Genomic DNA, 25524 nt, shown 5'->3' on the forward strand with positions numbered 1-25524 from the left:
GGCCGAGACGCTACCACTCGCGCCACGGAGACCGGCATAATTTTGTACCTGATAAACCTATTTTAACGAAGATTAAATGGATAAAATGGTAAGTGAAAATATCATTCAGCAGGTATTAGGAATCAAACGCTGATGTAGAAGTTATATTGTAACTTTTATATTGTTTAACTGGCCGGTTGATTAAACATATTAAAAAAAATACTAATCCTAAGACATCATTCTGAAATCTAGACTAGTAAATCGAATGATAAAATTTCAGATTAAGTAATTGTGTTCTGATATAATCTAAAACATTTGCCACATTTTTGATAGACTGCTACATGTGTTTCTACTAATAGTAGTCAGAAACCTTAGGATATATTATGATGCATACCTTAGGATATTATATTATAATGTATTTAACATTATTTTGTGGGATAAACAAGATCAAAAATGAAAAAAAATAGTAGGTTCAAGTAAATATAATATTTAGTTATGTGATTAAGTAAAGTATTTTCAGAAGGAAATATAAGCTTAAAAAATTGGTTAAATGATAATTAACTGCTTATATGAAATTAGTACAAATTCGTATTCTCTAACCGTTAATTAATTATTCTTCGTAAAATGTTTTTTTGTTAAATGGGTAATTTTAATTTATAAATTAGCATAAATAATATAATTAACTTACCAACAGTAACCATATCACCATGATCAGAAACTGTTTGGAAAGAGGGTGCTTCTGCTGATACTTCACATCGATAACGTCCCGTGCTAGCTAAAGCCAATTTCCTCAGCGTAACTTTACTATCACTGGATCTGTCCACCTAAAAACAAACGTTATAATTAAATTAGAAAGAAAGAAAAAAGAATTATGAAGGCGTAGTACAATTTTATTTTTATCAGTACTAAAATCAACAGTTATATTCACTCTATTCGAGTTTATAGGTTAATTTTTTTTAAAAATCTTAAAAAGTTTGTTATCATCGTAAAAATATTTGTTGAGAAACCTATTAATTTTTTTTATAATTTTGAAAATGATTCTAAAACAGATTAAAAAGTTCTAAAAACAAAGATTTTTGAGTAAAATAAACAAGTTAATTAGTAACAGGATCGTCATCGAATTGAAAAAAAAGTTCTCAATTCGACTTGCAACTATTTTTTCCATGCAAATTTAAACGTTACCTTAATTAAATGGGCCGAGTTCGATGATTCGTTTTGTGCTTTTAAAGGAGGTACTTCTGAAGTTTCTTCATGATAATCTAAATGGAAAATATTTTAAACTAATTTTTACAACGGTCTGATTTATTAATTGGAAGATATGTATATATATTTTCATTCTTTATTTAATGTTAGATTGTTATAGCGTAAAAATATATATCTTGAAAATTCTGAAATCACTTTGACATTAGAAGTATTTTTGCACTTAACATCAAAACATTTAGTAGGAAAATTAAGATAAAAAAAGTATTTCTGAATTTTCGGACATTTTAGCGTACATATTCAGCGATAATTATTTAATATAGTTTTTTATTTTTTTACTAGTAGACCCGGCAATACTTCACTATTGATAAATTTGAGTGTATGAATTAAGTAAATTTTGCAGTATATTTGAAAAATTATATAACGGAAAAAATAAAATGTACAATATCAATTCAATAGTAACTCTATTTCAAAATCATTGGAATGCTCTGGAATATATGAAGTTTTTGGCGATTCATATACATAACAAACATGTCATGCCAGGCTAACAAATATATGAAACTAATAACATGTAAACACTCCCAGGACAAATAATAATATATTTTGAAATTTTTAAAGAAATCGGTTAAGTAGTTTTTGAGTTATTAGGGTACAGACAAAACGAAGATTGTCTTCATTTATATAGATTTTTATCAAGATGGTATGCTTTGCACCGTTTGAATCTCTTGTTAACAAGTTTAAAAAAAATCTCAGCGTACGCAATAAATATCTAATCTAATTCTTTTTTCAATTTATGAATTTTTGAAACCGCTTTAAATTATGGATTTAGTTATGGATTAGTTATTATGGCTTTTTAATTTAGTACTGAGTTCTAGAAGATGAAATTTAAATAAGAATTAAAGAAATATAAGTATATATTTTTACTTTTTATTTTTTTTTTAGTTCTATTTACTTACTTTTAAAAATTTATTTTATGAAAAAAAAAGAAAAAGAAAACCATACAATTTCTGAAGACAGACTTCTTTCTAAAAAAATCACTTTGTAATATTTAAATATCTTTCAACTATTTGACATTACTCATAGTATCATCAATCGAATTCAAACGAACAATTTAGTATTTACATTTGAAAATTAATACTTTTTTAAAATGTAAAATGAATATTTATTCTTTTCTCCAGTAACGACACTTTGGACTCCACTGTTACTTATTGTTGAATGACAGTTCTTAGCATATGGGTTATGCCTGATAGAAATTTAAACCAAGAACATTCCTGATGAATCCACTCTATCGGATTAATAAAAAATGTGTTCATTAATTTAAATTTATACGTTTATCTGGTCTTTATTCATTTTGTTTTTCAGTATGAATTCCGAATGACGTCTCTAAAAAATTTCAAAAGTAAAGTATTTTTAATTTTGTCTCTTTAAACAATATTAAAATACAAGTCATCTTGTATTTATTTAATGATAATTAGTGCAGACATTTTCTAGTTATAAGGATTCAATTAAAAGTACAAAATTTAATATTATGTTCTTACTAGCAATAAATCTGTACAAAAATCAAAAAATTAAACCTCGACCTAATTAAAACAAATTAACAGATTACAAATTAATTTATTCTGATTCAGTCTGTACAAAAGTATTTTAAAAATACGATATTCTACGTAGGAATTTCTTTAAAACTTTTCGGTCAGTAATATAATAGGATTTCAAAACTATACAGCAAAGATAAAAACAAAGAGAATGAGAGAAACTAAAGAAAACTTCGTTAAATTGAATGATACTTGGCCAGTTTAAAAGTTATTGAGTTATTTATACATTTTTTAACAATACAGTAATTAATAATGCAAAAGTTCATTTGAATTCACAAGAATAAATAAATAATCTTGTATATTATTTTATAAACCAAAACCAACGAAAGATTACTTATCATGTAAGTACGATATAATAAAAAGAAAATATGAAATAAAGAAATTGTAAAAATAATGATACAGCGAGAGAGATTTATTAAGATATATATTTTTCTGCTCCACAAAGTGAAGTGTTATTGTTAAAATGAAAACAAAAACCTCAACATATGTTGTGAAATAATGAAAGAAGCACTACTTCCATTTAACTTTAAGTAGAACAACTCAACTGAAAAAGATCACATACTCAATTATAGATTTATTTTCAATTATTTTATATAATAAATGATAAATAATATACAATATATTGTTTTGGTTAATATTTAGCTGTTATCTAAGGAATTATTACGAAAAATTTATCTTATTAACCAAATCAAGAGACGCAGTTGAAAACAACACACACACACACACACACACGCGCGCGCGCGCGCGCACGCACACACACAATTTGAAACTAATTTTTTTAATTTGATTCATAAGTTGACTCAAAAACCAATCTTCGTGCGGAGTGGTAGCGTCTCGGCCTTTCATTCGAAGGTCCCGGGTTCGAATCCCTCAATCAGGCATGACATTTTTCATATTTAAAAAATTTCCATTTGATACTCCAGTGGATAAGTTTTCAACTTAAGCTGAAAGCTTATATGGTGAATTATTCATAAAAAAAAAGATTTGCAAAATTTTGCATGACTTAAATCAATAAATAATTAATTAAAATAATTCAATTTAAAAATGTAAATTTGCAAAACTCATTTTCATTTGAATTAGGTGTTAGATTTTTGGCATAAATGTTCTTCTAAATATTTAACTAATAAAATACATGTTATTTCAGTAAAGTTTATGAGAGAATTCGCCTTATTGAGATATATATCAAGATTTGTAAATCTTGCGGTATAAAAAAATAATTTGATAATTTACTTAGAAAAATAATGGGTAAAATTTAAGAAAAAAACTTAAAAATATTGAAATAGATTTTACGAGAAACAAGCAATTATAATGAAAGTAAAAAATGAAGAAAGAAAGGGCTCTGAAAAAATTATGAGAAAAGGATATTTAAAAAATAGTGGGACCTATCCGATTTACTTTTAATTTGTCTATGTAAGAAACAATAAAAGATCTTAGAAAAAAATTTGAACGAAATAATTGCTCAGAAGCAAATATAAAAATATTAAGATTATTCAATGATGATATTACTATTTTGACTGAAAGTTAGAAGTAACGAATATGAATTCATTGATAGGAAATTAATTCATCTGACTAAAACTAATGTAATGAAATGCGATTGGAAAGTAGTATAATGATGAGATGCGGGAAAGGAAGATAATTAAAAGTTAAAACATAAATTATCAGTTATCAGAGAATTTTATTTAGTTAGTAAAATTAGAAAGGGTGGATGAAGCAATTAAAATTTAAAAGCCAAAAGAACTTCATTGTAAATAAATTCTGCTGCAATCAAACGTAGATTTAAAAGTTAAAATTGAATATTTGTGTGGAATGTGGCGATTGATAACAGAAATGTTGACAAACAGTTTCCGGATTCACTGTTTGTTCAATTCTTGTTAATTTATAAAGTATGAAATCAAGAAGTTTTGTGACGAAATAGAGAAGGGAATATTGTGATAGAATTTTATAAAATGAGTCAATTTTGCTGGACCAATAAAGTTGGTAGCAAGATAAACTATGAAAGACAAATCACACAAAAGTTTGTTCTAGAATTCGTATTAGAAATTAAAAAAAGTTACGAAAGGCAAATATTAGACTGCATGAAACAGATAATTGAGGGTGCAGTATGTTAGAGATATATTGAGAGGTTAGGGAATCGAATTCTATCAAAGATAGAAAATATGGAAAAATAAATTCATTAAACCATTCAAATGACCAAAGACAAAAATTAATTTGTGCAGGAAAAAATGAAATACAATTAAAAATATTTCACTAATTATTGAGTGCCCTGGCTACATTTAAAAATATTTGGTTCAATAAAGACAAGAAAATAGCTCCATATAAAATATAAACATATCTTGTAAGTAAAATTCGTTAAATTATTTTTCTTTAGAAATTTGGCACAATTATAGGGCTCAAGATCGACTGGTTTATTATCATTATTTTCTGTTATGTGCCGTTTACCAAATTTTCATAGGGTCATTTATTTGTGGATTATAAATTTTAAAATTGAATAAGATAATCGAATTGAACTTGAACTTTCAAAACGCGTCACTGGCTGAAATTCATAAGAAATTATTTTTTTGTGAACATTGTTAATTTAATGAATAAAAAAAAATTAAAACGAAAATGGTGAAAACAGTTACGGAATGGTAAAATAAACTTACAAGAACAAAAACCACATACTTATCTGGTAACACACGATTATTATCAGTGAATTAAAAAAAAATATAATGATGAAATTAAAAAAAAAAAATCATTGATAGATTCTGTGTCAGAAAGAAGAATAATTTCAAACCAGTCTACTGTGAAACGCTCCGTAAGTCACATTGTACATTCTGAAGTCAATGAAAGGTTGTGGATGAAGATAAAAGTATTGTAACAAGATTTAACTACATCGAGTAAGATTTCCGGAAAAAAATTTGGATTGTGTTTTCAATGTATTAAATGTATCTTCAAATCCTCTATCTATTCAAAGAGGCCTTGCAGGAATTTTTGGGTAACAAATAAATCGCGAGTGATTGTGAAGTGATAGAAGTTGTCAAACACGAGTTAAACTATTAACAAAGACGATAAACTACTAAATGATAATTCGTATTGGCTACCGGCGATTAAGCATATTCTTAAGAAATAGGTTAAACTATTTAGTATTAATAAATAATACGTTACGATCTAATTTTAATGTTTTTATATTAAACATTTTCATTTTTAAATGATAAATACGCATACTCTTAAAATTAAACTCTTATCAGTGCCTTATAAGCAATAATTTCCCTGTGTATTAAGAGAAATTATTTTAACCAATTAAATCTTTTTCTGTGAACTACAGTTGAACACAAGATTTTATTTTTTTTTTAAGCATACAGTGGAGATTTCAATAATAGTATTTCGCTTACTTTACATCGCTAAGATGGGCAGTATTTTAGAAAGACAGGTTCTTATTGATATAAATGTATGTTATAGCTAATCTCAATATGGATATTTAGAAAAAAATTCCAGAAATAGATTAGTGAACGAACGCTTAGATCAAAATTATAATTTTTAATAAAATCTTGATTTGATAAATAGAATTCTGTTAATTTTACGTTTTTCTGAATATAAAATAATTTATTATATTAAAATAACATTAAAGTATTCGCATTTTTCTTATTATTAATATGAAATAATAACAAAATTTTATAAAAGATAAGATTTTAGTAGTAAGCATAGTTGATCAACAGTTTATAAAATAATCGTTTTAAAAAAGAAAAACCGACTTAAAAAATTCGAACTTTTTCAATCAGCTTACTATTATTATGTTTTAAGTTTTTCGTTTTCTGTCAATTTTTGTTTTTTAAAGTTTATTTTACTTAATTAACATGTGGCAAGAACTACAAAAGATGTCATTTATATGAAAAGAGCTGATTGAAATGAATAATATATATGAAAATTCTATTTCTTATCGATATTTATCAATGTAGAGAAACTCTATTAAACTAATACCACTGAACATGAACTAAAGATAACTAGTAATAAGTATTACCATCTTAGCTTAAGTTTTCCAACTAATTTTTTGTTGAAGATATATGTTAACATACGTAGAATCTCAGAATTGAATCTCAAGATTTACATACATATATACATACACTCACACACACACACACACTCACATGCATAAATAATATAATATTATATAAATATATCTAGTGAACAATAAAGCAACCTCCCAAAGCCCAATGAGATGAGAATGATATATATGACATGTAGTCTAGTACAGACTCAGGCCGACCATTCCTGAGATGTGTGGTTAATTGAACCCCAACCACCAAAGTAGACCGGTAACCACTGTCTAGTATTCAAATCCATATAAAAGCAACTAACCTTCATTAAATTTGAACCCGAGAACTTTCGATTTCGAAAATCAGCTGTTGGACGACTGATTTGGAACCAGGAGTTAACCACTAAATCAAAAAAATAAAAATCTACTGCCGAAATCTGTGCATTTGATTACGAATAAGATTTAAACAAAAAACAAAAAAAAGAAATAGGTACGGGTCCAAGTCCTTTTTACTTTCTTGTAAGAAGGAAAGGAAGTATTGTGGCCGTGAAAAATGTCGGTTTCAGATTTATTCGGAAATATAAATTTTGACCATCGTGAATCCATTTTGACAGTTCTGGCGTGATGTCTGTACGTACGTACGTAACCTTTAGTTATGCTTATGCACATCTCAAAATAGTTACATAACTCAAAAACGATTAGCCGTAGGATTATGCAATTTTGAATGCAGGACTTTTATAACATCTAGTTGAGCACCTCCCTTTTTGATTGCAATCGACTGAACCAAAAGTGTCCAAAAAAGCCCAAAATCTCCAAAAATTTAAATTTTTGACTTTTTTTTAACTGCAGTAATAAGCTCTCATTGAGAGATTTTCAACGATATATCATAAGTGGTACTTATTTTCATTGGTTCTAAAGTAATAGCCAAATTAAATTTTAATTACTGAAATATTTGGATCTTAGAAGGCACATCAGTTCGAATCAGTCTTTATCTCATTTTTTTAAACTTTTTTCATTTATTTTTTAAAATTTAAATAAATTGATTTAATAATTATTTACCCATGGTTGTAAAAAAAAAATAGAATAAATAATAATTCAATAATAAAAAGAAAAAAAATTAGAAGTTATTAGTGAAAAAAAAATGTATGTACTTTTAAAAATGTGTATATGTAATTTAATAGTCATTATTACATATGTGTATATGTAATAGATTTGGTGAAACATCTCATTGTTTAATATTGATCGAAAATTATGTTTGAGAATCGTATTATTTTTTGGATTTTCTAGTTTAACTTCTGTTTAATTTTATTTAATTATTCTGGAATTTATTTTTAATTTTATCTACATTAAAGTTAACTACAAAGTGACTGAAAAATAGATCCTCACAAGAACAACATGTACACTGAGAAGCATACATGCCCGATCTTTAATAAATTGCAAAAAATTCTTATCTTTTAGTTCATTATTTCTCTGAAATTGTCGGACAATATTCTCCCTAAGTCTCGCAGTTGATCATCATTTCGTTGATTTGTTTTTTGTTGCCGATCATATAATGGCTCATTGGATTTATATAATTTTTCTGATCTTAATTTGTGTACACGTTCTCTAGTTTTCAAATTTTCTCTCTCTTTATATTTATCATCCTCTCTTATTCTTTTTAATCTTTCCTTGGTCTTAACGTTTTCTTCCTCTTTATATTTATCATCTTCTCTAATTTTTTTTATTCTTCCGTTGTTCTTAACATTTTCTTCCCCTTCATATTCATCTTGTCATTTTTTTGAGATATATTTCTTCATATTATCTTTCTTTTTCCTGTGTGATTGTTTCTTTTTAATTTTTGATTATTCGTCAAATAATCCAATAATAAAAACTGAATATTTTGTACCGTAAGGCAAAATTAATATTTGTAACCAATATACAGTTCAGTAAACGAAATAGTTTAATTATTATTAACTTTTATTTATACGACACAACAGAAATCTAAAACCTTTGTTAATCAGCAACTCACTAAGATACAAATAATACTGATCTAGTAAACGAGTAATAAAGGGACTTTTACTCTATTTTAATATTTCATGTAAGATTGTAAGATAATAAAAACTAATATTTCAGCAATTGTGTAACTGTCCACTTTGTTAAAGAATTGGAGGACCATATCTCACTTTCAAATGAAATAAGTGCAAATGAAGTGCAGCAAAAATGTGTACATGTAATTTAATGGGCGTACAAGGAAGTCATATGGTGTCAACATCAGATTTTTTGAGATCAGTTGAAAAACATTAATTACAATAAAATAAAATATATTATTAAATGGAACACTTGTAATAAAATTAAACTTTTTTTTCTGCTCTCCTGGGTTGGTCCTGCAATCAACCACGTGGAGACTAACTCAACCCAGCGGAGTGTCTTGTGGCTCTAATGGGCCTTCCTACCCGCCGACAGTATGTCCGGCACGGCAGGCCGGCCCACCGGTTCTGGATCTTTTACCATCATTAGCCTGCCTCTAACTGACGGGATAGGGTGAACCCAGGCCCGGCTGTGCCGTTCCCGGAGTCCCTGCCCCGCCAGCCGGGACTCGGTCTTTAATTAACTTTGTTTGCCTGTCTCGAGCTTTGAGACGGGAGAGACCGGGCCCAGTTGTGGCGTTCCCGGATCCCGGCCTCAGACGCCGAGACTCAGCCTTGCTATTTTTTTTTCAGACCATTCGCCACTCTCGATATTCAGTTTCTTTCTGCTGTATTATTTCCGTAACCAGTGTTTCAATTGATTGCCATTCTGCGGTGCCTTTTAACATGTATGCCAGTGGTTTCTGGAGCAATCCACCCCATGCCATATCTTTGCTTGAGTCTTTCCCATCTATGGCACTCGTACAAGGTATGATAGGGCGAGTCTATCAATTTACAATATATACAGTTAGGTAGGTGTCTTCGCTCAAATCTATGCAAGTACGCTCTGTATTCCCCATGAAGGGAAAGAAGCTGGATAATTTAATAACCTGCGTCCCCATTATCCCTCTAGACATACTGTGAATGTCTAGGAGGACCAGCAAAGGAATCTTCCTGGTCCTCCGTGTACCAGCCCTATACAATCAATCCAGCTTTTACCTTACATAGTGCATCAACCGTTGATTTACCTTTAACAAAACTGAATTGTAACGGCGAAAGACCACCTGATGTCTCTAACTCCGTCCAAACCCGTTCAGCAAGAACTCGTTCATATAATTTGCCAAGTGTAGGCAACAAATATGTCGGTTGATAGGTTCGAGCTTGATCGTCTGTAGTCGTCTTCGGAATTAGTAGAAGCCGTCCCTGCTTCCAAGAAACCGGAAAGTTACCGCATCCAAGGGCTTTATTGAGTGCTGTCAGAACAAGCCAGGGGTGTGTCACCGTCAGCCCCTTTAGTAAGCTTCCCGGTACTCCGTCGGGATCCGGGCTCTTATTAGTGATCACCCGAGAGACCGCCCACAAAAGCTCACTCATGCTAAATCTTATCGTATCGTTACATGTGATATTCGCCTGATTGATTTCCTCAGTTATGAAAAGCTCCCGGATGTCTCTTTGAGTCTGCCCTCTAGTTAACAGGGGGAGGGGCGCGCCAAATCTTTTCATCAAAATCCAGTACGCCCTCCCCCAAGGATCGTCATTTAGCTCTTTTACCATTTTTTTTCGATGATTCACGCTTGGCGGTTTTAATCGTTGCGCAAAGAGTGTTCCTGGAACTTTTATAAGCAAGTTCTGCTTCTTCCGCTTCTTTTGGCGTCGCCTTTTCACTCGCTGTAGTTTACGACTCGCTGTAGGTTACGATATCAATTATATCAATATTGTTCACAAATGTTGCTTTTCGTAAGCCTGCGGTGTCTCGAGACCACCAACATAATTTTCGTCGCCTTGGATTGAGGTCCAGTCTTAGTTTGTCATTTTCTTCTTTTAAACATCGCATAAAGTCTTCCGGGCTCCAGTCTTGTCTGGTCTTCAACTTGATGTTCACTGCTTCCGAGAAGGCTGCAATTTGTGTCTCCGTTGGCTTTTAATTGTGTCTTTTTCTCCGCGTTATCGGGTCTCTAAGCTGAATATTAAAGTGGATTGCATAATGATGGCTGGAAAAATCTTCTTCAAGTACCTTCCAGTAGTCTAGTCTAGGCAAAAGCCTCTGCAGAATTGCCGTTATGTCCAAAGTTGAACCAGCTCCTCTGGGTCTGACCATAAGCTGGTCTTAGTGGCTTTTTTTTCTATTAGTTAAGAACGGTGAGCTAACAACAATTTATTCTTGTCTATTGAAGTAAGCTACAATAGTAATTAATAAAATTAATTTCAAACAGCGTTTATCAGTCTAAGCTATGATAGTTCCCTATCCACAATTGATAACAGTTATAACAATACTATCTACTAAAGATAAAAACAATTCCCCGAACAGTAAACAAATTAATCTACTGACACACTACAACCCCCACTAACTTGCTATTGTAACCAGCAGACTATAGACCTTATTGTCAAAGGCAATAAGGTTGATCAACTAAAAAAACTAAATAAAATGGTCAGTCCGTATCCAAAAATCATAAAATTTAAAAGACGCTTCCAGTAAATTTCCACCAACAATTACCAATCTTCCAAATCAGAAACAAACACCGTTGAACCGATAAAACCAGAATACTAGCAGAGCGTACAAAGATACGTCCGAACGCGACAGAATCTCTAACTCGACTTAAATAAAATTAAACTGCATCAATTTACAAGGCAAACGCTTATGACGAATTACACATGGCTTTCAAAAATGTAGACACTGTTTATGTGTGTACATGAGTGTGTGTGTACGCTTGTCCGGTTAAACGCTCGTGTGAATTGATTTAGATACAACAATTATAATTTAAACTCAACTTAAACGAGCGAAATTTTTTATTCTCTGAAAGGCCTTTTAAAATGAAATTTTTTCTTTATTTGTCTAGTCGACTTATGAGATAATTTAAAATTCTTCAAAATATTTTTAATAGTTTCTTAAATTATTTTCTTCAATAACTAACTAAATAATACATTAGATTTTGAAACTGTTGTTAATTTATTTAATAGGGTGGAAAGAATCCTGACTTTTATTTAAAATGATAGGTCTTCCTAAAATCTAGGAAAGTTAAAGGGCCGCTAATATGAAAATGTGATAGTGTTTAGAGATAATGGGTTAGACTTTTATCTTTCAATTATTGAAATATTTAAACACTGTAAAATAAATTACTGTTAACAATAAACAGTGGGTGCCTTTTTATACATTTATTCATTATTTATTTGACAATAAAAACAACGAATAAAGTTTTTATCTTTATTGTAATAAGTCACGCATACCATTAAACAAGAAAACAATGAAAAGTTATATAAAATTTTATTATAATGCCAACATAATAGTACAGCATATTAGGTAAATAATAAATTAATGCCGTTAAACTTTGGTCTATAAAGAAAAATTAATTTATACAATGAATTTAAAATTTGTAATAATCTTTAACAGTTTATTTTTTTTAAGCTACCATAATAAAAAAGAAATTAAAAACAAATTATCCTTACAAGATTTCGTTGTAATTATTATTAATTTCAGTTAATGTACTCCATTCACTAATTTAAAATATTACTCTGAAAAGTTTTAAACTATGATTGCATAATTCCTTTCAAATTGCAGAATTACGAGCACGTAATATTAACAATTTCGAAACACTTCAAGTTTCATCTTATAAGTCTATACAGATAACTTTTAAAAGTTCATTTTTTAGTTGTTCCTTATTACTCATAAACCATCACAGTTACTTCGAATTAAAACCTAATAGATTGTCATAGAGGACACTTTTAGATAACGTAAAATACCATTGTGGTATCACAGTATGCACAGTAGTTACTGTGGTGTAGTAAGTAGTACATACCACTGTGGTATCATCCGAGGTATCAGATATACAGTTAGATTTCAAATAAGGATACAGCTGAGTCGAATGCTCTTTGAATTCAGAATTAAATGTCTTTTGAACAGTTGTAAATCTTAATTATTTTAGTTAATCCAAGAAACGGATTGTATATGACGTCATGCTACCGTTGCAGGTAACATTTTTACAGCCGGCTTTCATATCGTAATTCTTATTGAAGCATCGATGTGTAAGATGAGTTAAGATAATTAAATTTACGATTAGAAAATTTTAGTATAAAAATATCATTTTACATGTAATATTATTTTTACAAGTACTTGCTTACGAAAGATCTTGATCAAGCGTCCATTCATTGAACTCTTTATTGAAAACTGAATAGCAATATAAAAATCCATATAATCAACAATTACTTTAGTCCAAAAATACCTTTAGAAAATTTTAACTGAAAGTTCTAAATTTCCAATTTTGATAAACGGTTTTTTTTAATATAATGCTGCCTAAAACTTTATTTTTTAATCAAATATTTGCAGTTTTTTCTATTTATTTAACTGTGGTTACGATTAAATGTTTTTCTGAACTGTAACAGAACCCTTAAACTATTTTGGGGTAGGTACGCAGGCAGGTAGTAGTTTCGTGTTGTCGTGTTATAGAACACGGGCTACATTATTGTACGTCTTAGAATTATGGTATTAAAAGTTTGGGGGGGGGGTATCTGTTAGAAGTAGGGAATTATTGGAAGAAAATATAATTTTTCTTTCTTTTTTTATTGTATTCTATTTGTTTCTGTTCTGTGCCAAACTTTAACCTTAACATATTTGCTACACCCTAAATCCTCAGTTATTAGTTCAGTATATTTCAATCCTTTCTTTTTTTACAAGCATTTCCTTTTTATACATCCTTCTATCCTCAAATTAACTAGATTTGAATGTATTTAATTCTCATCAACTCATCAAGGTACTCAATTAATCCGTCCATTAGCCCCATCAACCTAATCCTCCAGAAGAGTCCTGAAAAAAATTTCTCTCATTTTATATTAATCTTAAAATCTTTTCATTTCATATTTCCTCTACCCATGTAGTTTTCAATGTCTTTCTACAGTATATTTCAAATTTTCACTTCTGTTCCTTGTCGTCTAACCTTAATCTACTTTACTTCATACAAATATTCTATAGAATTTGTTTCTATCTGTTACATCAATATTTTTGTTTAACCAACCCTTTTTTTTAATTTCCTTTTGCTTGTTCCAGCTTTTCATCTCTTTATTTTGATTATTTTGTTCATGTTTTGTAGTTTTTTTCCCTAAATAAAAAAATTCTGTAACTTTTAATACATTAATTCATTTATCTTATTATTTCATTTTTCGTATCCTTCTTTCTGTAAAATTTCATTATTTTTGTTTTACAGCTATTTATTTTCAAATCGAATTTTTCTCCTCTTCAATAAATTTATTTCACATAAAAACAAATAAATAGTTTTTTTTTGTTAAATAACTTATCAAATAAAAATAAGAATTCTAATGTAATTGCTCATTAAGAATTTCGATAAAAATTATTTTTACATTTTATGTTTTCGATCTGAGGATAATCAGAGTTATCCTCTAATCTTCTCATTATTTAAACATATTTTACTAGTATAATAAAATTTTATTCGATATACTGATGATGCATCAAAACAGTGTAAAGAAAAAATCGTTTAAATAAAATTAAAAAGGAATTCTATCATAGACGAAAAAAATTTTTTTATTGTAATAAATTATAATTAAAATTTACTTCTCCCATGTGAAAAAGTCAATTAAATAAAATTATTGTAAATAGAAAATATAATAGTTAAAAGGGAACTAGAAAATTTCTAACGATTGATGTGGGTTAAGGAGTAGTATTTTTAGAGTTCGTATTATATGTTTAAAAAACAAAATGCAGAATTATTGTCAATATCTGACAAAAATATTTAGCTAAAAGAGAGAATTAGAAAAAAATATACAATGTAAAAATATAACAGTAATATTATATGATTGGATTGCAGTTTTCCGCAATAAAATATAAAATGCTGTCTAATATAACTTATTTTTATTATTTTGAAAATTGAAGTTGCTTTTTAAAACTTTTTCTAGAAAGTAAAAATGATTCTCATGATTAATTTAGTTGTTGTAGGAAATATCCGCTTCGAAACACATGGAAAGTTTTTAAAATAATAATTTTATTGAATTGAAAATGTTTTTCATAGAATTTTCTCGCTGCCACTGTTTTTTCTAAAGGTTTCTATTAAAAAAAATTATTCGCCAACTATAAATGATTTTTTTAAATTTATTTCTTAAAATAAATAAATTCACGGTTTTATACTCTTAAAAAAGGATTTAACCTTAAAATTGTATTGTATATGATTACGTAGTCCTTTAAATACGATTAATTTTTATAAGGCCGATTTGCTAAAATATAAAAAAAGGGGATCAAAATGAGTTGAAAGATTAAATTTATTTTTGTTATAGATAATCCGAATAAAAACAATAATTTATGAATTTTTAATAATCTACATACAATAATGATATTCAAAATAGGGTAAAATAAAGGACGTAAAATTTACTGATTTTAATTTAATGCGACAATGAGTTAAGTGTAATTACTAGTATATATGATTGTAGATAGGTTTACCAGTAGAATTACGTACGTATATTCAAAGGTGTTACACAGGAGGCTATTAGCCATGCAAGGAACGGACTGGACGGTGGAAAGTGGTCGGATGTTGTCCTGAGAAGGAGGATAAAATGCATACATATATACATATAAACATGAACACACAGGCACACGCATATGTAGTGGATATGAACAGGATAGCAGTAGAGAAGCATGTACGACCATGGCAGGTGTGCGCCTCTTTATACACACCCGGTACTACACTTTATGTCCACCACTGACCCCACTGCCTTCTCAATTAAACAACCCAGCCCTTCCACTCCTACTACTCATGGTGTCTCGTAATGGTTCCTTGATATATATATTTTATTACACTCCATATTACGTATACAGACCCATCCCGTGGAACATCTTTGTTTAATGACAACTAATGAAATATGTTAACATCGCTCTGAAACAGTATTGCCTAAAGTATATGAATACTGTAACAGAGTAATTACGAATAAAGCTACGTAAATAAAATTTAATTTAAATCACTATAAAATGTAAGCGTACATTTATATTGTTATTTACTCAGAATTACGATAAAGTGTCTCTTGGTTGTAAATCAATAAAATAAACTTGTGGAAGAAATTTCCTGGATTGAATTATTATAATTACGTTATTTTTACGTAATAGTAATTCTAATAATAAATTTGAATAATCGAGTAATAATTAGTTTTATAATTTACTTGATTCTTGCAAGAAAAACATTTTGATGCGATATAAATAGTTTTTAGACAGGCTTAAAAATGACTTTTAAGGTAACATAATTAATATAAATATTACAAAAGTTCAGTTATCCTTAAAAATAAAAAATCTGATGTGGACACCGCATGACTTCCTTGTACGTCTATTAAATTACATATACATATCTTTTGCTACACTTCATTTAAACTTATTTCATTTGAAACTGAGATACGATCCTCCAGTTCTTTAATAAAGTGGATAGTTACACAATTGTAATGTGGTGGTTACCACATTGCATCACATTTTTTTGTGGTGATCGTATCATCATTTTATATTAGTTTATATATTAATTTTGTTTCACATCGCTCAAGTAGTTATGTAGTTTAACTGAGAAGTGTTGGATCCGTAATCATGCACATATCGATTCGAATCCGACTTCATATACATATATATATTTTTTTTTTACTTTTTCTTTTAACTTAAATATATTCATTTATTAGTAAATAATTACCTCTGTAAAAACTTTTGAATTAAAATGAAACGTACATAAAATGTTATTTCAATTATAACTTCTGATTTTTTACTTCTTTGTACGAAGTAAAGGAAGTAATGATCGCGAAAAATTTCGGTTTTTAGAATTCAACGGAACTATCCATTTTGACCATCCCTTAATCCATTTTGATTAATTTCGGCGTGACGTCTGTACGTACGTATATATCTCGCGTAACTAAAAAAAGATTATGGGTAGGATGTTGACATTTTGTATTTAGGAATGTTGTAAAATCTACTTGTGCACCTCCCCTTTTGATTGCAGTCGACTAAACCAAGTGTCCAAAAAAACCCAAAATTCAAAAAAGTTTGGATTTTGCTCTTTTTCTTAACTGCAATAATAAGCGCTCATTGAGAGCTTTTCAACGATATATCATGCAATTATTTTCATTGGTTCCAGAGTTATAGCCAAACAAAATTTTAATTAATGAAATATTTGGGTGAAGGGGGAAGGCAGATCTCCTTGTTTTGTTAACTCTTTTTTTAAATTTAAATATATTGATTTATTAATAATTATTAACCTCTGATTGAAAAGAAAATACGATAGTTATTAATGAAATAAAATTTTATATACTGTTCATTCAAAAAAAAAAAATGGTGTTTATGTAATCTAATATGCCTACAAGGAAGTCAAGTGGTGCCAACATCAGGTTTTTTCATATAGTTTACAATCAGAGTTTAATAATTATTAATAAATTAGTATATTTAAATTAAAAAGAAAAAAGTTAAAAAAAAGGAAATGAAGTCGAATTCGAATCGATGTGCCTTCCCCCTTGTAAGATCCAAATATTTCATTAATTAAAATTTTATTTCGCTATAACTCTGGAACCAATGAAAATAAGTAAGTAACAATTATGATATATCGTTGAAATGCTCTCAATGAGGGCTTATTACTGTACTTAAGAAAAAGTAAAAATTCCAATTTGTTTGAATTTTGGGCTTTTTGGAAACTTTTGGTTCAGTAGATTGCAATCAAAAGGAGAGGTGCACAACTAGTTGTTACAATAGTTCTAAATCCAAAATTTTAACATTCTACGGCTAATCGTTTTTTAGTAATGGGAGATGCCGTCCTCCGTGGCGCGAGTGGTAGCGTCCCGCCTTTCACCCGGAGGTCATGGGTACAAATCCCGGTCAGGCATGGCATTTTTCAGACACGCTACAAAAGACTCATCTCATCCTCTGCGGAAAGAATTGCTTGACTGCGGACCCGGAGGTTAAAAAAAAGTAATGGGAGATACATACGTACGTACACAGACGTCACGCCGAAACTAGTCAAAATGGATTCAGGTATTATCAAAATGGATATTTTCGTTGAAATTTGAAAAACGAGATTTTTTTGTGATTACAATACTTCGTACAAGGAAATAAAAAATCGATAATTCCAAGATTTTTATTTTTACATTTTTCACATTATTTTATTCGAATATTTCAAAATATTGAATGAATAAAATTCGATATTATGAATTTAAAAGTTTCCATAGTATTAGCTAACCATTATTTTAGATTATTATTTCCTTTACAAAAAAATATACTTGTATATACATAAAATTAATCAACATTCATGCAGAGAAATAATCATAAATTTTCTTTATTTATTTTCTTATTACAAGCATAAAGAAATGTTTGACTGAGATAAACAGTTTTACATTTCATTTTAATATTGATACATGGGAACGACAGGAATGACGTAAATTTATTTTCTAGTATAATTATAGTAATAATAATAAAACCATTGCGGTTATGGAAATTTGATACATTAGCCATTTACATTTCTGTAATAAACGGGTCTTTTTTAATGGACTATACAATAATACAAAAGAGAAGACATCAAAATAACAACAACATAATAATAGTAATAATAATAATATGTGTCCTATTATAACACTAAATTGGATGGTTGACAAATATGACAACCTCAAACAACCTTTTATGGTTATATACTAAAGATTTATCAAGTGGATATTACCAATACAAAATTTATTTACTGGAAGAAGAGTTTATGAAGTCATTTACAAAACTATTATAATAGCGTATTAATAATAATGATAATAATAATAATAATAAAAATAATAATAAGCATCATCACATAACGGTTCATTTGTTTAGCAACAGACGTTGACGCGCCGCGATGCCTGTTGTAAAGTCACGCTACCAACCCAATTATCCATTTTTACCTGTATAGCCCAACTTTGAATACACAGACACACGCTCTCTTTTACTCTAACCCACACACCTTAAACTTTAATCGTTCTATCAAAAAATTTAGCTTTTTATTTACTTTAAGCTGAAACGCTAGGAAAAATCAATCCTTCAACTAAAAATACTGCATTATATCGGAACAACTAAAAAGAAATTCTATTAAAAATTAAGTATTAATGTAATGCAAGTCGTGTAGGATTTACAATTAACATCCTTTATTAAAATAGAACTTTGATCAATAAAAGAAACAAAGCAATTGCATTTTGAAGATTTTTGTTATTCATGGTAATCACTATAAAGACTGATTAAAACCAATGCGAGAAAAGCTGCAAATAAGGCAATAATTAAAAAAAAAAACTTTAGCTCAAGAAAACCAATTTTTCGTTAATTGGTTAATATTGCTAACAATAGATACCGGAGATAAAGAAACGTCAATGTTCCTAGTTGCATCAAGACGAAGCATGCTTCCAACTAGCCCTGTAAAAATTTTTCGACTTAAATTGAACGAAGTTCAAGAAAGACGCAGACAATCTTGATCAAATGTTCACATGCACAACTTAAAATTCACTACTACAGCATATCTAATTTTAATAAAATTGATCTAGTTATTTTTTGAGATTTTCAAACATCAAAATTTTATACACAGGCCTATAAATATATAAGAAAACACCATTTAAGTGATTACTATTTCCGTACTCAAAAATTTATATTCTACGAGTGTTATTGTTTTTCAAGGTCCGATCGGTCACGAAATTAAAACCACAGTGAAAATAAAAAATTTTTTATTTGTAACAAGTACTTACATAGTTACACTATTTCTCTACATAGTCGCCACTCCGATTTAGAAATTTGTCGTAGCGTGGTACCAAATTTCCAAAACCCTCGTCATAGAACGGAGCCGCCTGTGTTTTCGGCCATGTTTCTACGTTGGTCTGCAGCTCGATGTCTGTGCCAAAATTTTGTCCTCCTAGCCAGCGTTTCATGTGATCAAAAAGAGGTGAAAATCGCATGGAGCCAAGTCCAGGCTGTATGGTGGGTGATCAAACACTTCCCAACGAAAACGTGCAGGAGCTTCTTTGTTACAGCTACAGTGTGGGGCCGAGCATTGTCATGGAGAAAGACAATGCCTGATGCTCTGCTTATTCTGAATTGCCCTTCGTAGACGTTGAAGAGTCACGCAGTATGAGGCTGCAGTGATGGTCGTGCCACGTTCCACGAATTCCACCAAGAGAACATCATTCCGGTCCTAGAACACAGTAGCCATACCCTTTCTGTTGAAGAAATTCGCTTGAATTTCTTTGGTTTACTGGGAGAATGAGAATGCATCCACTGTTTGGATTGTTCTTTTGTTTCTTCAGTTTCGAAATGGATCCATGTCTCGTCCCCTGTGACAGTTTTGTTCAAAAAATCTTCTTCTTCATTGTGGTAGCGCTTGAGAAATATTAGGGAGGCATCCATTTTCATTGTTTTGCGATGGTCGGACAGCATCTTGGGAACCTATATCGCACACAGTTTGCGGTACTGAAGTCTCTCACTCACAATGTTGTAGAGAGCTGATCTTGAAATTTCAGGAAACGAATCATTCAATACAGGAACTGTGAACCAACGATTTTCTCGAATTACCTCATCCACTCGCTCAACGAGATAATCGGTTGACACCACGCTAATAATATTTTGACAAGACGCTGCTGATCAGAAATACGGAGGCTGCTGGAATCTTCCTTCTCTTCTTACATCTCCCTTTGCGCCAGCTCCCTCATGCTCATATTCGAGCCTTGAAGACAAAGTTCGTGTTCTATTTGAGGGGGATATATTCGGCTTATATTTGACTCTCGCACATACTGTTTAAAATGATATTTGTTATTTACACAAAGCCTAGTGCAATATTACAAGCATAGGTATCTTTCATAATAGTTCTTAAGCTATTCAGGTGAGTCAAATTTGATCAGTTCTGTAAATTAAAAAAAAATTCCTAGTACTATAGTTATTTGTAGAGTGCGCTAGACGAAAACATAAGCTTAGCTGTGAGAGGAAGGTGCTTGTAATACACATTATACTACTCTATTCGTAAATGTATTCTACATCAACTAGGTATTTTTCATGAGTAACTGTTTATAGTAATAAATAGAACTATTTGAATAAATTGAGATAATTTTTTATGTTCAGCTTTTTATAGTATATAGTGAATAAGAAACAATTTTACCTATAATTTACTTAGTAATTTTACTTTAATAATATTAATGAAAAGCACTTATTCTAAAAGTTATCGTTGTAAATACAATTAATACATTAGTGAAAATTTATTATTTTCTTTAAAAATGTTGTGTTTTTGGTTTTCGTTTCTCGAAACAAAACATAAATTAATATTGTGAGGGAACGTCCACTCCTTCCTGCTAATACACACTTGATATCTACGTCATTTGACAGGCAAGCCCCTACGTGTGAATTCCTACTTGTGTGTTAGTGTATTCTACCACATAAATGTAACTTTTGTTCGATACTCGCCCGTCTCGCGACCCTGTGTTGGTGTACATTGTGGAAATGTTAATGAAAATGGCATGTGTATGTGTCATTGTCATTTACCTATTCTGACCTACTCTCACCTAATCTAACAGAGCGCCCCCCTGAATCTTGAGAACAAGCCGAAATTTTCTTTACCAATCCTCCTCTGGGGAGATACCCTTCCCGGTCCTAAAGTACATTTAAGTTGAGGGGATGCATGCGCTTCCCCTCAACTTCACCTAACTTGTTTGTGTTGTGTTTTTGGCATAATAACAGGATCGGAGGGGAGGTACCCTCTGTAAAATCCACTTAAAATTCATTCCTGTGACAAAGGCAGTTGTACGTGTATAATCTGTAACTCCTTTTAGAGAAATGAGAATTTATTAACAACGTTTCTGTAGAAACAAAATTAATCTATTTTTATTTGATTATTTTTTTTATTGTTGAGAAATTATTTAATAATTTTAATAATTCTGGGACTATAAATTCAGTAATTTCTTCCCGTATTCAAATTATTTTAATATTTGACTTCCATCAAAACTTTTAAGCCGTGCAGTCCTATAGTGGAAAAGATCCATATACGAGGGTTATTTTTTTTCAAGATCCGTTCGGTCACGAAATTAAAACCACAGTGAAAATAAAAAAATTGTTATTTGTACCAAGTACTTACATAGTTACGCTATTCTTCTACATAGTCGCTACTCCGATTTAGACATTTGTGGTAGCGTGGAACCAATTTTCCGATACCCTTGTCATAGAACGGAGCCGCCTGTGTTTTCAGCCATGTTTCTACGCTGTTCTGTAGCTCGATGCCTGTGCCAAACGTTTGTCCTCCTAGTCAGCGATTCATGTGAGTAAAGAGGTGAAAATCGGATGGAGCCAAGTCCGGGTTGTATGGTGGGTGATCAAACACTTCCCAATGAAAACGCTGCAGGAGCTACTTTGTTTCAGCTACAGTGTGCGGCCGAGCATTGTCATGGAGAAAGACAATGCCTGATGCTCCGCTTATTCTGAATTGTCCTTCGTAGACGTTGAAGACTCACGCAGTATGAGGCTGCGGTGATGGTCGTGCCACGTTCCATGAATTCCACCAAGAGAACTCCATTCCGGTCCCAGAACACAGTAGCCTTCTCCAACAGAAAGTTGGAGAAGGTTTGCTTGAATTTCTTTGGTTTACTGGGAGAATGAGAATGCATCCACTATTAGGATTGTTTCAAAATGAACCCATGTCTCGTCCCCTGTGACAATTTTGTTCAAAATATGTGATAGCATATCCATTGTGATAGCGCTGGGGAAACGTTATGGAGGCGTCCATTCTCATTGTTTTGCGATGGTCGGACAGCATCTTGGGAGCCGATCTCGCACACAGTTTGCGGTACTGAAATCTCTCTCACTGTGTTGTAGAGAGCTGATCTTGAAATTTCAGGAAACGAATCACTCAATACAGAAATTGCGAACCGATGATTTTCTCGAATTACCTCATCCACTCGCTCAACGAGATAATCGGTTGACACTCGATTCCTTCCCTGACCGCCTGAATCATGAACATCTGTACGTCCTGCTTTAAGGTTCCTGCACTATTGTGGCACTTTGCTGTCACTCATTAAAGTTTCACCGTACGCATTACTTATTCATCGATGAATTTCAGCTGCATTACACCTCTCAGCCTGAAGAAATCGAATTACTGCACGCACTTCACACTTGGCGGGAGATCCTATAGTTGTAGACATGTTTACGTGCTAGCTGCGTGTTCAAAACTAAACGAAGTGACGCGGCGTGATTGAAGGCCATACTAGAGACGCTGCGCAACACATATGCGCAAAGGTTCATCCGATTTTTGCGTGGTTTTTTATTTCGCGATCGATCGAACGTTGAAAAAAATAACCCTCGTATTTTACATTATTAAAATAGTTTATATTATTTTATTTTCAAACATCAAAACTTAATGAAAATCCATTTTCAACCCCATTCCCACCATGTGACCAAACTTAATATCGTACTTTTCTTCGAAAATTTGATAAATAAATTAACTCAACCCAAAAATAGTTTAAAAAAAATTTAATTTAACGAAAAATAAAATAGAAATATCGAGTCATCCACTATTGAATTAAAGCTATAAAAGGCATTCTATAACAGTTGTATGTATTTATTTTATTACTTAATATCTAAAATTACGTTAAAAATAAAATAAAAAATAAATATTTTTCTGACACATTTGCAAATTTTAAGATTCATCAATACCACATCGTATTCGTCCTTTGGTTTTAGAGAACATTGTATTGAAAGTTGGAATTTAGAATTTCACTTACGAGAATATGAATAATTGGATTTAAAATCATAAATTTTTTCGATTGATTACATAAAATACTTAAATAATTTGAGAGATTTTTCTAAAATCTTATACGCTATTTTTAACAAAGTGTACTTACCTTAACTTTGTACTTGAAAATTATTATAATTGAAATGAAGTTTAAGATTTCTAATATGAAATAAAAATTGATCATACAAACGGTGAAATAACGTAAAAAACCAACGCAATCTATTAGTGAGGTGTGAAGTGATTTCTCATTGCTACTTTTACTCAGCCGATTATAATAAAAGCGACTGTTTTATACCTTATTACTTCCTACTTAATACTCTACAAAAAATTATTAGTACGTTCTCTGAGAATAATAATTTTGTCACAATGATTAATATTTTTTAAACCTGATTTGCTTTATATATGTCACAGGCGAAAGAAAGATAGGGACAAATAACACCAAGAAACCCACCGGGTTGGTTTAGTGGTGAACGCGTCTTCCCAAATCAGCTGATTTGGAAGCCGAGAGTTCCAGCGTTCAAGTCCTAGTAAAGCCAGTTATTTTTAACGGACTTGAATACTAGATCGTGGATACCGGTGTTCTTTGGTGGTTAGGCTTCAATTAACCACACATCTCAGGAATGGTCGAACTGAGAATGTACAAGACTACACTTCATTTACACTCATATATATCATCCTCTGAAGAATTATCTAAACGGTAGTTACCGTTAAGGTTTCCGCTAAACAGGAAAAAAAAAATAAAAAAAATAACACCAAGAAAAAGTTACTGTTTTTTACTTCAAATTTTTTATTTCATGAAACAGTACGCTAATATAAAATGACTCTACACAGAATAAGCATCTAAATTACATTCTTAATTAAAATGTGGAATATTAGGTACATCATATAATTTTAATTGTTTATTTTAGGCATATCTATTTTTTCTTAATATTTAAAACTTTGCGGTCACTTCAAAGTTTAAATTTACTTAAGCTGATTACTTTAATATGTCACCCGCCATTCTACTTTTTCTTGTAACAAGAATTTGGAACCGGTTTATTTTAATCCAGTTTCTCCTAAAACTTTCTAGTTTTCATTAATAATCATTAGATGTTTAACATTTTTTACATCCTGACCCCTGTGTGGGAAGACACTCCGTTGTGATGATCCCAGTCGTCACACCCCCTCCGTTCCTAGCCATGATGGACTTTACCGGAGGTCATCTTTTAAATTCTCTAAACCTGATAATAAATCACAATCATCAGTTTGCCCTCTGTTAGGATGCCATCAAATCAAATGTCTCAGCAAACATTCCCATCAATGTATTTACACAACTTACTATCCACCTTATACACCTTTGTGTGGCTTCTTCTAACCACGAACATCTACCATAACTTACAACCCTGAATTATTAAATTAACATATTTGCGGAAGCGCGATCCCCGTGCCTTCCTCTAATACTGGAGATTTCACACAAAAACTCTTCACATATCTATCTTCAATTAGACTATGCACTTAGATCATTACTTGACTGAGTCTTTAAATACCAAAAATATTATTCTCATACCACCAAAACAAGTGTTGATCGCAACAACGACAATTTTTTCTTGTAATTCAATTTACTTCAAAGTCTTCTTAATTTACTAAAAAATCAAGAAAGAAATTCACGAATTTAATAAGATTCTAATGAAAACATTCTCTATCTCTCTCAACTCTAGTCCGTTTTCGGAAGCGAGTTCAATGCCTATACCCTTCCACAGCTCCATCACAAAGTTCTCTGCACATCAATTCTCATCCTAACAGTGAATATCTCAGCTAACTGGAGCTCAATGCCAAAAGGCCTATCTTGGCGAAGTAAGCACCCAGTTGAGCATCTTGCCCCCGGGTTGTTATTCTATCTATCCAAAACAGCATCAGATCTCCTCAGTAATCCTCCG

At 30.7% G+C, this 25524-nt stretch overlaps 1 protein-coding gene across 1 annotated transcript in view; it reads right to left on the reverse strand.

The window, feature by feature from the left end:
* The window catches only part of LOC142326931 (junctional adhesion molecule 2A-like), a gene marked incomplete at its 5' end in the record, with an annotated part of 106834 nt that overhangs the window by 69770 nt on the left and 11540 nt on the right, over positions 1-25524 (reverse strand). Inside the window, one exon of the mRNA XM_075369660.1 lies at positions 668-803. Within this exon, the coding sequence (XP_075225775.1) occupies positions 668-803 (136 nt within the window). The remainder of the gene's footprint in view (positions 1-667; positions 804-25524) is intronic.

This window comes from Lycorma delicatula, chromosome 6 (genome assembly GCF_047948215.1).
Source record: "Lycorma delicatula isolate Av1 chromosome 6, ASM4794821v1, whole genome shotgun sequence".
Classification (NCBI taxonomy): domain Eukaryota; kingdom Metazoa; phylum Arthropoda; class Insecta; order Hemiptera; family Fulgoridae; genus Lycorma; species Lycorma delicatula.